Genomic DNA, 12,930 nt, shown 5'->3' with positions numbered 1-12,930 from the left:
CTGTCCAGATGTTGCTTTGTTTTAAAACAAAGGTTTCTGAACTTTTTCCTAGAACAACATCAGAAAATTTCTCTGTCTTCTTCTGACACGTTTTGCTGACTGCATCCCATCTTGGAAAACTGGCCAGTATATATCCATTATATTAGCACTACATATTTCTGATAGCAAATATAAAACAAGTAAATTGCAAAAATGCTTAGAAAAGCATTCTGGGAAAATGTATATTTATTTGTTGTAAAGGTTTGCATGTTGTATAAATATGGGAAAGCATCATTACAGTATATCAGTGCATAATAGTTTCTCTTGTGTTTACCTGGCATCTATGGCTGGGTCTGTTTAAGGGGGCAATTTTACTTTATTTATAAAATAAAAAAAAATGAGATTGAATGAAAAATTCCTCTGCAGCTTTTTACAACCGGACTCACTGTGTGACTAATGATATATTTATAAGGCCGGACAGCAGCGTGGGAGCCACAAGTAAATATTTTTGTCAGAAGTCTGACAGTAGGCATCGTAAATTTGTGTGATAGTAAAATTGTAATTCATGTAGTTTTACCGACTATGGAGCTTCCTATGCAAGGTTCTTACATTTAGGTGTTTTTTTCCCCTTGCTTCTTCTAAACTGGAATAGACACATGAACTCTTTTACAATTTGGTGTACAGGTATGGGATCCCTTATCCAGAAACCCGTTATCCAGAAAGCCCAACTGATTTCCTTTTTCTCTGTAATAATAAAACAGAACCTTGTAATTGATCCAAACTAAGATATAATTACCCCTTATTGGGGGCAGAACAGCCCTATTGGGTTTATTTCATGGTTAAATGATTCCCTTTTCTCTGTAATAATAAAACAGTACCTGTACTTGATCCCAACTAAGATATAATTACCCCTTATTGGGGCAGAACAGTCCTATTGGGTTTATTTAATGGTTAAATGATTCCCTTTTCTCTGTAATAATAAAACAGTACCTGTACTTGATCCCAACTAAGATATAATTACCCCTTATTGGGGGCAGAACAGCCCTATTGGGTTTATTTAATGGTTAAATGATTCCCTTTTCTCTGTAATAATAAAACAGTACCTGTACTTGATCCCAACTAAGATATAATTACCCCTTATTGGGGGCAGAACAGCCCTATTGGGTTTATTTAATGGTTAAATGATTCCCTTTTCTCTGTAATAATAAAACAGTACCTGTACTTGATCCCAACTAAGATATATAACTGGATAACTCAGCCTGCAGCCTTGTGTCTTTATATGGGCACAGAACCCCTCAGTGACTTCTAATATCCTTATCATTTACAGTAGGGGGTACATTATCCCTTATAATACATGAGTGATACTCAGAGTTCCCTGTATAACTCAGCCTGCAGCCTTGTGCCTTTATATGGTCACAGAACCCCTCAGTGACTTCTAATATCCTTATCATTTACAGTAGGGGGTACATTATCCCTTATAATATATGAGTGATACTCAGAGTTCCCTGTATAACTCAGCCTGCAGCCTTGTGCCTTTATATGGGCACAGAACCCCTCAGTGACTGCTAATATCCTTATCATTTACAGTAGGGGGTACATTATCCCTTATAATACATGATACTCAGAGTTCCCTGTATAACTCAGCCTGCAGCCTTGTGCCTTTATATGGGCACAGAACCCCTCAGTGACTGCTAATATCCTTATCATTTACAGTAGGGGGTACATTATCCCTTATAATACATGATACTTAGAGTTCCCTGTATAACTCAGCCTGCAGCCTTGTGCCTTTATATGGGCACAGAACCCCTCAGTGACTTCTAATATCCTTATCATTTACAGTAGGGGGTACATTATCCCTTATAATACATGAGTGATACTCAGAGTTCCCTGTATAACTCAGCCTGCAGCCTTGTGTCTTTATATGGGCACAGAACCCCTCAGTGACTTCTAATATCCTTATCATTTACAGTAGGGGGTACATTATCCCTTATAATATATGAGTGATACTCAGAGTTCCCTGTATAACTCAGCCTGCAGCCTTGTGCCTTTATATGGGCACAGAACCCCTCAGTGACTGCTAATATCCTTATCATTTACAGTAGGGGGTACATTATCCCTTATAATACATGAGTGATACTCAGAGTTCCCTGTATAACTCAGCCTGCAGCCTTGTGCCTTTATATGGGCACAGAACCCCTCAGTGACTGCTAATATCCTTATCATTTACAGTAGGGGGTACATTATCCCTTATAATACATGATACTCAGAGTTCCCTGTATAACTCAGCCTGCAGCCTTGTGCCTTTATATGGGCACAGAACCCCTCAGTGACTGCTAATATCCTTATCATTTACAGTAGGGGGTACATTATCCCTTATAATACACGAGTGATACACAGAGTTCCCTGTATAACTCAGCCTGCAGCCTTGTGCCTTTATATGGGCACAGAACCCCTCAGTGACTGCTAATATCCTTATCATTTACAGTAGGGGGTACATTATCCCTTATAATACATGAGTGATACTCAGAGTTCCCTGTATAACTCAGCCTGCAGCCTTGTGCCTTTATATGGGCACAGAACCCCTCAGTGACTGCTAATATCCTTATCATTTACAGTAGGGGGTACATTATCCCTTATAATACATGATACTCAGAGTTCCCTGTATAACTCAGCCTGCAGCCTTGTGCCTTTATATGGGCACAGAACCCCTCAGTGACTGCTAATATCCTTATCATTTACAGTAGGGGGTACATTATCCCTTATAATACATGATACTCAGAGTTCCCTGTATAACTCAGCCTGCAGCCTTGTGCCTTTATATGGGCACAGAACCCCTCAGTGACTGCTAATATCCTTTTCATTTACAGTAGGGGGTACATTATCCCTTATAATACATGAGTGATACTCAGAGTTCCCTGTATAACTCAGCCTGCAGCCTTGTGCCTTTATATGGTCACAGAACCCCTCAGTGACTTCTAATATCCTTATCATTTACAGTAGGGGGTACATTATCCCTTATAATACATGAGTGATACTCAGAGTTCCCTGTATAACTCAGCCTGCAGCCTTGTGCCTTTATATGGGCACAGAACCCCTCAGTGACTGCTAATATCCTTATCATTTACAGTAGGGGGTACATTATCCCTTATAATACATGATACTCAGAGTTCCCTGTATAACTCCTTTGTACCTGGACCTCATCTAACTTGATTCTTTAAGGTGGGTTGCCACTACCAGAGGTTGCTCTGTAGGTACAGCTTCCAGCGTGTGTGCATTCGCTATTATAAACCAACTGTCAATAGATGGCTGTAAGTGGGTGGCTGTCCGTGGGTGTGTTGAAAACCAGGGCTATATTTTCCAAATAGACACATATAGACACAAATAGACCCTGCAGCCTGCCCCTAGGCAACTGATGCAAAATTGGGCTGCAGATTTGTTAGGATAGGTGGTAGCTCTCTTCTAGCAGATGTGAGTATATAAATAGACTCTATTATGCATGTACCATCAGAGGTGCCATGGCAGTGCCAGCTACTCCAGAGCTGCCGGGATCTGTATCTACAACAGCTGAAGTGATACAATTGGTTGGTTCCTGTTGGCACCTAGGGGCACACTGAGCTAGGTGATAAACACAGGGGCCACTGTGGGCTAAGTAATGCAATTCAGGGACTCTGAGCTATGTCATACACATAGGATCCCTCTGGGGTGTCTCTGACATAAAGATAATAAGGGTTTTATAATACACTAGGAAGGATAATTTGCTTATCTCTTCCCTCAGTTATGGTAAATAACAAAAAGTGGGGGTGGGCAAATGTAATTTTACTGCTTTGCAAACCATAAATGGCTGTTAATATAAAGCAATAGTCAAAATTCACTTTCCATACAAGCCATGTCCACTGATTTTATGTTAAAGAAATGGATACTTCTGTTAATATGTACCTTATAATGTATTTTAGATAAAAAAGATGTTCTTCAAACTCCCCACAATTACACTGTGACTGGCCATATGGGGCAGGGCAAGGGGCCTGCAGCTCCAAAGGGTACAGGACCACAGGGCACCAGGCAGGGTCGGACTGGCCCACCAGGATACCAGGAGAACTCCCGGTGGGCCCAGTGGTCAGTGGGCCCTCTTTCTTCTAATTAAGCCTATTTCATGGTCATTCCAAATTTCTGTATGGGAACAAGAAAGCTTGATAGATGGAAGAACAGAAAATAGTATGTAGAGAAAAGAGATTAGGATAATAAAGAGTGAGGAATTAAAGTTTTAAGAGTGTCCAGGGTTTTCTGGTGGGCCCCTGCCATCTCAGTCTGACACTGGCACCAGGACCCTCAGCTAGGTGTGGGTGGTTGGGAACCCACACGTAAAGGTTGGAAAGGTCCTATCCATAGTTATGTCCCTGAATAGGTGATGGGCAGGTAGGTCTACGTTTTGTAGGAATGATGGATTCAAGAATGATTTAGCAAATGGCTGAATTGTATTCTGCAGCTTTAAAAAAAATGTAGGCAGGGTGATCTGGTCTGATAGATCTTGGCAGCAAATATGAAGGCATGAAAAGCAAATAGATACAGACAGCACAAGCATAAGCAGAACAAGTTTGAGTTTGTTACGTGACCCTTCCCTGTATACCTCCAGATAGTCTATGGAAGGGGTCACCAAGCAGCATGTATAAGAACCCAGCCCAAAGGATTAACATTAAAGGCAATTTTCAGGCAAACTAGAGTAAATATTTAACATACTTATATTCCCAAGATGCATGAAGTGCTGAACGTGAACCACATCTGCTTTTTTTAATTGTCAAAGACAAATATGTAAAACTCCATGAGCAGTGACTGGAAGGGTGAAATAGTTTACTACCACATCTTCAACGGAGTTTGGGTTGTACAGTGACATCTCCTTTAATCGCGTTGTTCTATCGGTTGTACATCCAATATATGCAGCCCTAACATCAGCCTTGTCTTGTTGTTCTTTGCTAAAACAACAATTTAACAATTTTGCTTATTATGAAAGACACAGTTCCCCTTGAAACAATTATTTATTGGAAAGTGATTGTTATACCTGTTTTACCAATACCCATTAATCCATAGAGCACTGACTGTGTAAGCTGCGAGGTTCATTGCCATATCTACACTGGAGTTTGGGTTGGACCGTGACATCTCCTATAATAGTGTAGTTCAGGGACCTCCAGCTAATGACATTCCCATTGATATACCGATTATTTAGCAGAACCTGCCATATGGTCTCAGGAGGCAAAACCTCATTCCACATATGGACATCACTTATTTCCCCTTGAAAGGGAGGTGTAGGACTCCAATCATCTTTCTGCATCTGACCCAAGGAAATACCTTCCCCCAGGTCAATAGAAAAGCCTTTCTGCAGTACTCTTCGGGGAAAGACTTTCCCATTAACCCAAAGCTGTAGAACCCCAGTGTTAGAGTCCCAAGTTACACACCTGTGTATCCAGTCCAGAACAACTGCCTTTGTCTTAATGGATACCAGTGTATTGTTTATGTAGATTGAAGTGTAAAAGTATGGTGATGTTTGGATATAGTCTGTTGGGGACTGGAAGATAACAAACATGTTGCGCTTCTGTGACTGTGGTGTGCCCGTGGTAAGAAGAGCTTGGTTCATCTGATCCGTGTAGCTTCTCAAGCAAAAAGTGAGGTTGTGTAAAGGCTCAGTCACCTCTGGGTTCAAAACCACATAATCAGTTTTGGACGGTGTGGAAAAGAGGAAAACATTTCTGTCCATGTCTAGAGATGAGGAGAGAAGGATTTTGCAGGGGAAAAATAAAAAAAATAGTTAGTATAGTCACAGCCAAACTTACAGTCAAACTGCTGACTGGTTGCTTGGGAATAGGGATGTAGCGAACATCGCCAAAAATGTTCGCGGACCCGTTCGCGGACTTTCGGCAAAACTCGCGAATATTCGCGAACTTTGCGAACCCCATAGACTTCAATGGGAAGGCGAACTTTAAAACCTAGAAAAGCCATTTCTGGCCAGAAAACTGATTTTAAAGTTGTTTAAAGGGTGCCACGACCTGGACAGTGGCATGCAGGAGGGGGATCAAGCAAAAATTTCTCTGAAAAATACTTTGTAAAAAAAACGCAAAAAAAATGCAAAAAAAAAAAACCGAAAAAAAAAAAAACGCCAAAAAAAACGCCAAAAAATAAGGAAAAAAAAAGGCGAAAAACCGAAGCGAAAAAACGCGGCGGAAAAAACCGGGGCGAAAAAACGCGGCGCAAAAAAAAAAACGCGGCGAACCCAAAATGGCGAACATCGCCAAAAGTTCGCGAATTAGTTCGCCGGCGAACAGTTCGCTACATCTCTACTTGGGAACTTGGGGCAATAACATCCAGATAAGAGTATTAACAATTAACAAAAGTTTCTTTAAATCACAATATCCATAGACACATTGTCTTTGTTGATATCATACTGGTTCATTTTAGGACCATTGTGCTCTGTATCTCCTGCATCCCCCTAAATCACTATATACATACAGTAATTTAACTCAAGAACAATAATTCTTCAGATATTAAAGGGGACCTGTCACTGTAAAAAATAATTCCAAATTGTTATCACTGTTTGTATTTATAACTGTAAGGATTTGCTGTTCTTTACTTACCTTCTTGTGCCACGGATCCAGCAAAGAGAAAAAGCCAAAGGACTCGCATCTCCATGTTCCTATATAAAAGATGGTTTCGATTAACAATCATTATTAATTATTTATTGCCATATCCCTCAAATAAGCAATAATAATTAGCATGTGTCCTGGAAACCTTTAATATCCCAGTCGCCTGGTTCCATAATTCATAGTAGTAGCAGAGTTTGATCTTGTCAAATTCAAGTCTATATACAGTATTTTATATCAATGTTCTAGGTCAGGGGTAGGGAACCTATGGCTCGGGAGCCAGATGTGGCTCTTTTGATGGCTGCATGTGGCTCGCTGCCAAATCTTTACAGGGGCGTGGCGTGGCCTGCGCTCTGCGGATAGAAGACGTGTTCTAAGCCTTAGAACACGTCTTGTATCCGACGAGCGCAGGCCACGCTATCCTTTGCATCACATTCGGCATCCTTGGGACCCACCCTACCTTGCCCCGCAGTATCCGCGGCCAAACATGTATGGCTCTCACGGTTCTTTTCTAAAGACAACAATGCAACAATCCCCAGTAGGCACATTCCACACTACATTTGTATGAACTTCATTTAGTCCAATTTTTGCTAGAATGTTTATGGGCAGCTTTAGCGTCCTTTGTGGGATACTAAGATCTCTGAAGATGCCCTCCTATCTCTTTAAAGGCTTGAATCTCCATAAGGAACGTGCAAATGTAGTTGTTGGCTTGAGTGACTGTATGTATTAAAAGAAAGTTTCCAAAACAGTATGGAAGCAGTAGACTAAACCAAGACTCTCTGTATTTGGTCATAAAAGCTGCTCATATATAATGTAAATAATTATTTAAATACAGCATTGGGTTTCTAAAGGAAACATCAGATTGGTTGTTCTAAGTTACTAGACATGGGGCAAACTTTGCCCGTTTTATTACATTACCCTCCTTATTTTCAGGGACACATGGCCTTTTGGACTGACTCACGGAAAACAGACAGAAACAATGTGCAAACCGAAAATCTTTCCTCATAGTTTAATTGGCCACTGGCGAATTGTTTTGCGAAACTTCAGCAAAATTTTGCAGCGTCAAAATAGTCGCATGGTTGCACAAATTTTTCGCTGTTTCGTGACTTCAGAAAGCGTTTTCTGTATTTATGAAGGCAAAGTTCCCAAACAGGTTTTTCCTATCATTAAACATAACCAGGGCGTGGTTAAACATGGCACAAACTTTTCTTTCAGTAAAAATGTAATTACATATACTCCGATACAAACTATAAAACTTGCAGCCTTTATTCTTGGTGGCCGGGGTCGATAAATACTTTCTGGCTTAGCCAAAGCTATATAATCTTTTTTTTTTGCATTGCATTGTGCACTATGGGTCATGAAGGCATTTTTAAGACTCCTTCCCTGTGACTTGGTTGCATGGTTCATATTATCAAACAGGACTACACAAATGTTAAAGCATTTAAGGCTGAAGCAGAATTATATATATATATATATTGCAAGTGTTGCAGGACTACATATGCCAGTACACCTAAATTACAATTAAAGACTAAAGCAAGAGTTGTCCAACCACATCTGGGGGTGAAATAAAAGAATCACAAAGCGCTATTTACCTGGTATATTAGTGAGTATGGGTCCTGTATGGTGAGCAGGGAAGGAATGGCCGTATCCTTGTTGGAATCCTAGAGAACTGGTTACTGGAACACAGGCTCCTCCTCATATACTCTGTTGGAATTGTGGGATTTGTAGTCTGTATCCAGTAACTGTAATAGAAAAATAGTGGAAGAGCAACTACATGTCCCAGAACTCTTTAGTCTATGGGTGGGGCTGGCTTTAACACAGTGCCTTATAGCGCAACTCAAGCTCTAATTACAATATAAAATAAAAAAAGAAAAAGAAAAGAAACTTGTATCTTGTGAATTCTCTGACTTTAATCCCCTGATGAGCAAAGCAGCCAGAAATCAGAGAGGGCCTCCCTATCCATGGGGAGAATTACATAAACTAGGGGTGTCAGACCTCCAGTAATTGTTGTACTAAAATTCCCTTTGTGAGGCGATAGGAAAGTTGGAAGCACAGTTGTTCCACACCATGAAACCAAGCAATGCTTAACAAACAAAAACCAATCTCTTGGGGAACAGGCACAGATGGTACAGTACAGTCGCTCAGCATATACTCACAGAACCTTCAGAAGTGTTTGCCCATTAGGGGCCACTGACCAGTCTATAGTATAGTCAACTTCAAAATGTCCAACCCCTAAGCTTCAGGCCTTCCAAATGGAAACTAGGTGAGCTACAGTAGTGCCTCAGTCTGTACACTTGTGCCCCTACTCTGTGGGGGGTACACACAGGTCTCTAATGCTTCTACTTTCCTCATAGGAGCATCAGCCTGCTCCCTAGTTCTGTATAAAAAAGAATATTGTTACAACTAAGTCCCTCTACTACGCCCAGGCCCCAATCTTTTTCAACCTTCCTTCCCAGGTAGAATCCAGAGAAAAAAAGGAGCCAGAGCACATGTTGGCCTCCCCTTTTATTGAGTAGAACCTGGTGTGAAAATAAAATACTTATAACATGCAACAACCCTGCTCTGGGAACCTGTGTGGGTTTAGCCACTACTGGCTCAGTCTCTCTGGAGACACAGTTCCACACTCCACTCCTGGAGGAAATACCCTTTCCCAGTTCAGTCCTGGCAAAGTCCCTTCCCCAGAACCCTTTAGTTTCCCCAGGTAGCGCTACCTGCCCCAAAGTCCCTTCCCCAGAACCCTTTAGTTTCCCCAGGTAGCGCTACCTGCCCCAAAGTCCCTTCCCCAGAGCTCTTTCAGTTTCCCCAGGTAGCGCTACCTGCCCCAAAGTCCCTTCCCCAGAGCTCTTTCAGTTTCCCCAGGTAGCGCTACCTGCCCCAAAGTCCCTTCCCCAGAGCTCTTTCAGTTTCCCCAGGTAGCGCTACCTGCCCCAAAGTACCTCTCCCTTTGGAATTGCTATGGGTTACTGCCCAGATGCAAATTTGCCTGGTGTTTACAAATAAAGCTTACTGTGGTGGAGCAGCCCAAGATGGGAATAGTAAAGGAGAAACTGGAACAGCTTTCAGGGCCAATTCCATTTACAAATATCTGAAATTATACAGAAACCATTGGCCTGGAAAGTCACTTAGAATTGCCTTTTTTCATTACAAATTAAAAAGTAATACTTGGGAGGGCATCACTTATCAGCTTATTTGGGCAGGTGTTGGGTGGAGAATGAGCATATGAATGAGTCGGCCCCTTGATGGGCAAGGTTAATAAAAGTTATTTTGTAGCAATTATTAGTTATTTAAATGTATAGAATAGGGGCGCCCAACCTTCAGGCCTCCATCTGTTATTGAAGAGCAAAAGAACTCAGGGGAAGGCCCTTACTATAATGTATAGGAACCGTTATCCATATGTACCATCTGGTAGTAATAAAGCTCTGCGAAACAGCATTCTCTTTCAATGGAACCTTTTTTCTGCTTACGTCATACAGTAGGTCATGTGACTTTTTTGCCACATCACAAAGATCGGGAGCTTGTTTGTTCATCTTTATGAGGGGAAGATTCCCCAATAGGCCGTTCCTCTAGTTACAAGCATTCATTAAATATATTCATATATAAAACATAATATTCATGTATTTAAGGCTAAATAAGACTAATTTAGGGCTAATAAAATGGTTATTTATTTATTTTTGTTACAAAGTGCTGTTGCAGGACTACAAATACCAGCATCCTCCAGATTCCAATTTCTGGCTAAAGCATGCTGGGAATTGTTCAGCCACATCTGGGAAAATAAATATACAATAAACAATCATCTAAACAAAAGATAGCTGATGTTTTGCTTTGATAAAATGAATAATAGCATTGCATGAATGCAGCATCATGGACTTTCCAACAACAATCTGTCAGGCCCATTAATAGATAGCGAAGAGCAGGAAAGCTCTATTTACCTGGTATATTAGTGAGAATGGCTCCTGTATGGTGAGCAGGGAAGGAATGGCCGTATCCTTGTTGGGATCCCAGCGTTCTGCTTACGGTAACACAGGCTCCTCCTTTATATACTCTGGGCTCCCTACTTATGGGAATTGTGGGATTTGTAGTCTGTATCCAACACTTGTATTAGAAAATTAGCACCAGAGCAACTACATGTCCCAGAAGTCTCTATTTTATGGATGGAGTTGCATTAACCCTTTAAGTGCCAGCCGAATTCGTCATTTCGGTTCCCCCCAGTGCCAGACGTTTTTTAAGCATTTTGTACTCATTCACTTTAACAATGTTTTTTGGTAGGAAAACCTCCACGAAACTAGGGAAATTATATATCGTTTTTTTCGTCACTAATTGGGCTTCGACATACATACCAAATTTTATAACTTTTCTGGAGATATGATGTGTATTTTGGGTGAAATATGTAAAAAAAAAATAAAATTATGAAAAATTTCTGTATATTTTGAGGTTTTTTTCCATAGAAAAGTTAATTTTACTCACTTTTTTTTATTGTTTGTAAAAGCCCTGATACTCCCAATTCCAACGATACCAAATATGTGGTGGTACCCCACAGTTCCTGTCCAGAAGTAACCCCCAAACTAAGGCAATACTTAGTACAATATCACACCAGAACAAAGCAGAAAAGCGCTTGTAACAGTTAATGCAGCATAACTTATATGTAAATCTAAAATATCCCCTCATGTTTGGTATCTTTAGAAACTACAGACCTTCAGGTTTCTAGGTGCAATGTAGTTTTCACTCAAAAGCCAAATACCTTTTGTCAGTGCATTGTGAAATTTGGAACTTTTTATGACATTTTTTTTTTTTTCTAAAACGTAAACTTGGACGCATGATCAAATGTGGATTTGACAAAAAAAAATCTCATAAAAATTTTCTAGCAAAGGCATATTTGAAAGACAAACTTCTCCTGAATAAAATGATGCCCCATATGTATGGGTGCACATAAAGACATGGGCACCAAACACTCCAAAGCAGGGGCAATGCACAAGGGCAATTACAGCTAAAAATGTGGGGGCTGCGCTCTATGTGCACTTCCTGCAGTTTTTCAGTGTTAACCCCCCCTACCTGTGAAATAACCCCCACAAACTATATATTTCTGAAAAGTGCACACCTTCAGCTATTCAGAGACGCCACTCTCCTCTTTCTACATGGAAAATTGTGGCCGCAGTCCCTTGCAGAAGTTAGCGCTTTGGTCAGAAATCAAGGAAAAACCAGATACAAACCTAGATTTCTCCCCAAAATCTCCATGGCAACTACCAAAAACTTACTAACCATCAATCTGCAAGTTCCCCTGAATAAAACGATACCCCATATGTATGGGTGCACATAAAGACGTGGCCACCAAATGCCCCCAAACAGGGGCAATGCATAAGGGCAATTTCAGTTGAAATTTTGGGGGCTGCGCTCTATGTGCACTACCTGCAGTTTTTCAGTGTTAACCCCCCCTACCTGTGAAATAACCCCCACAAACTATATATTTCTGAAAAGTGCACACCTTCAGCTATTCAGAGACACCACTCTTCTCTTTCTACATGGAAAATTGTGGCCGCAGTCCCTTGCAGAAGTCAGCGCTTTGGTCAGAAATCAAGGAAAAACCAGATAAAAAACCTAGATTTCTCCCCAAAATCTCCATGGCAACTACCAAAAACTTACTAACCATCAATCTGCAAGTTCCCCTGAATAAAACGATACCCCATATGTATGGGTGCACATAAAGACGTGGCCACCAAATGCCCCAAAACAGGGGCAATGCATAAGGGCAATTTCAGTTGAAATTTTGGGGGCTGCGCTCTATGTGCACTACCTGCAGTTTTTCAGTGTTAACCCCCCCTACCTGTGAGATAACCCCCACAATCTATATATTTACGAAATGTGCACACCTTCAGCTATTCAGAGACACCACTCTTCTCTTTCTACATGGAAAATTGTGGCCGCAGTCCCTTGCAGAAGTTAGCGCTTTGGTCAGAAATCAAGGAAAAACTAGATACAAACCTAGATTTCTCCCCAAAATCTCCATGGCAACTACCAAAAACTTACTAACCATCAATCTGCAAGTTCCCCTGAATAAAACGATACCCCATATGTATGGGTGCACATAAAGACGTGGCCACCAAATGCCCCAAAACAGAGGCAATGCATAAGGGGAATTTCAGTTGAAATTTTGGGGGCTGCGCTCTATGTGCACTACCTGCAGTTTTTCAGTGATAACCCCCCCTACCTGTGAGATACCCCCACAATCTATATATTTACGAAAAGTGCACACCTTCAGCTATTCAGAGACACCACTCTTCTCTTTCTACATGGAAAATTGTGGCCGCAGTCCCTTGCAGAAGTCAGCGCT

The 12,930-nt window shown here is 41.0% G+C and overlaps 1 protein-coding gene across 2 annotated transcripts; it reads right to left on the bottom strand.

Moving 5' to 3' along the window:
- Positions 1–4,429: 4,429 nt before the first annotated feature.
- Positions 4,430–10,577, bottom strand: LOC100145348 (uncharacterized loc100145348). Of its 2 annotated transcripts, NM_001126820.1 has the most exons (4): positions 10,535–10,556; positions 8,198–8,347; positions 6,600–6,658; positions 4,430–5,727 (listed from the first exon to the last, which is right to left on the bottom strand). In NM_001126820.1, exons 3-4 carry the CDS (start codon positions 6,652–6,654, stop codon positions 5,051–5,053), a joined length of 732 nt encoding a protein of 243 aa, NP_001120292.1. In that variant the 5' UTR covers positions 6,655–6,658; positions 8,198–8,347; positions 10,535–10,556; the 3' UTR covers positions 4,430–5,050. The 2 variants fall into 2 exon arrangements, with proteins under 2 accessions (NP_001120292.1, XP_031746068.1); XM_031890208.1 differs by lacking the exon at positions 8,198–8,347 and having other exon boundaries at positions 4,746–5,727; positions 10,535–10,577.
- Between the last annotated feature and the right edge of the window lie 2,353 nt (positions 10,578–12,930).

Source organism: Xenopus tropicalis, chromosome 8 (genome assembly GCF_000004195.4).
Source record: "Xenopus tropicalis strain Nigerian chromosome 8, UCB_Xtro_10.0, whole genome shotgun sequence".
NCBI classification, from domain to species: domain Eukaryota; kingdom Metazoa; phylum Chordata; class Amphibia; order Anura; family Pipidae; genus Xenopus; species Xenopus tropicalis.
The sequence above is the reverse complement of the archived record's forward strand: the minus strand, read 5'-3'. Positions and strand labels throughout refer to the sequence as shown.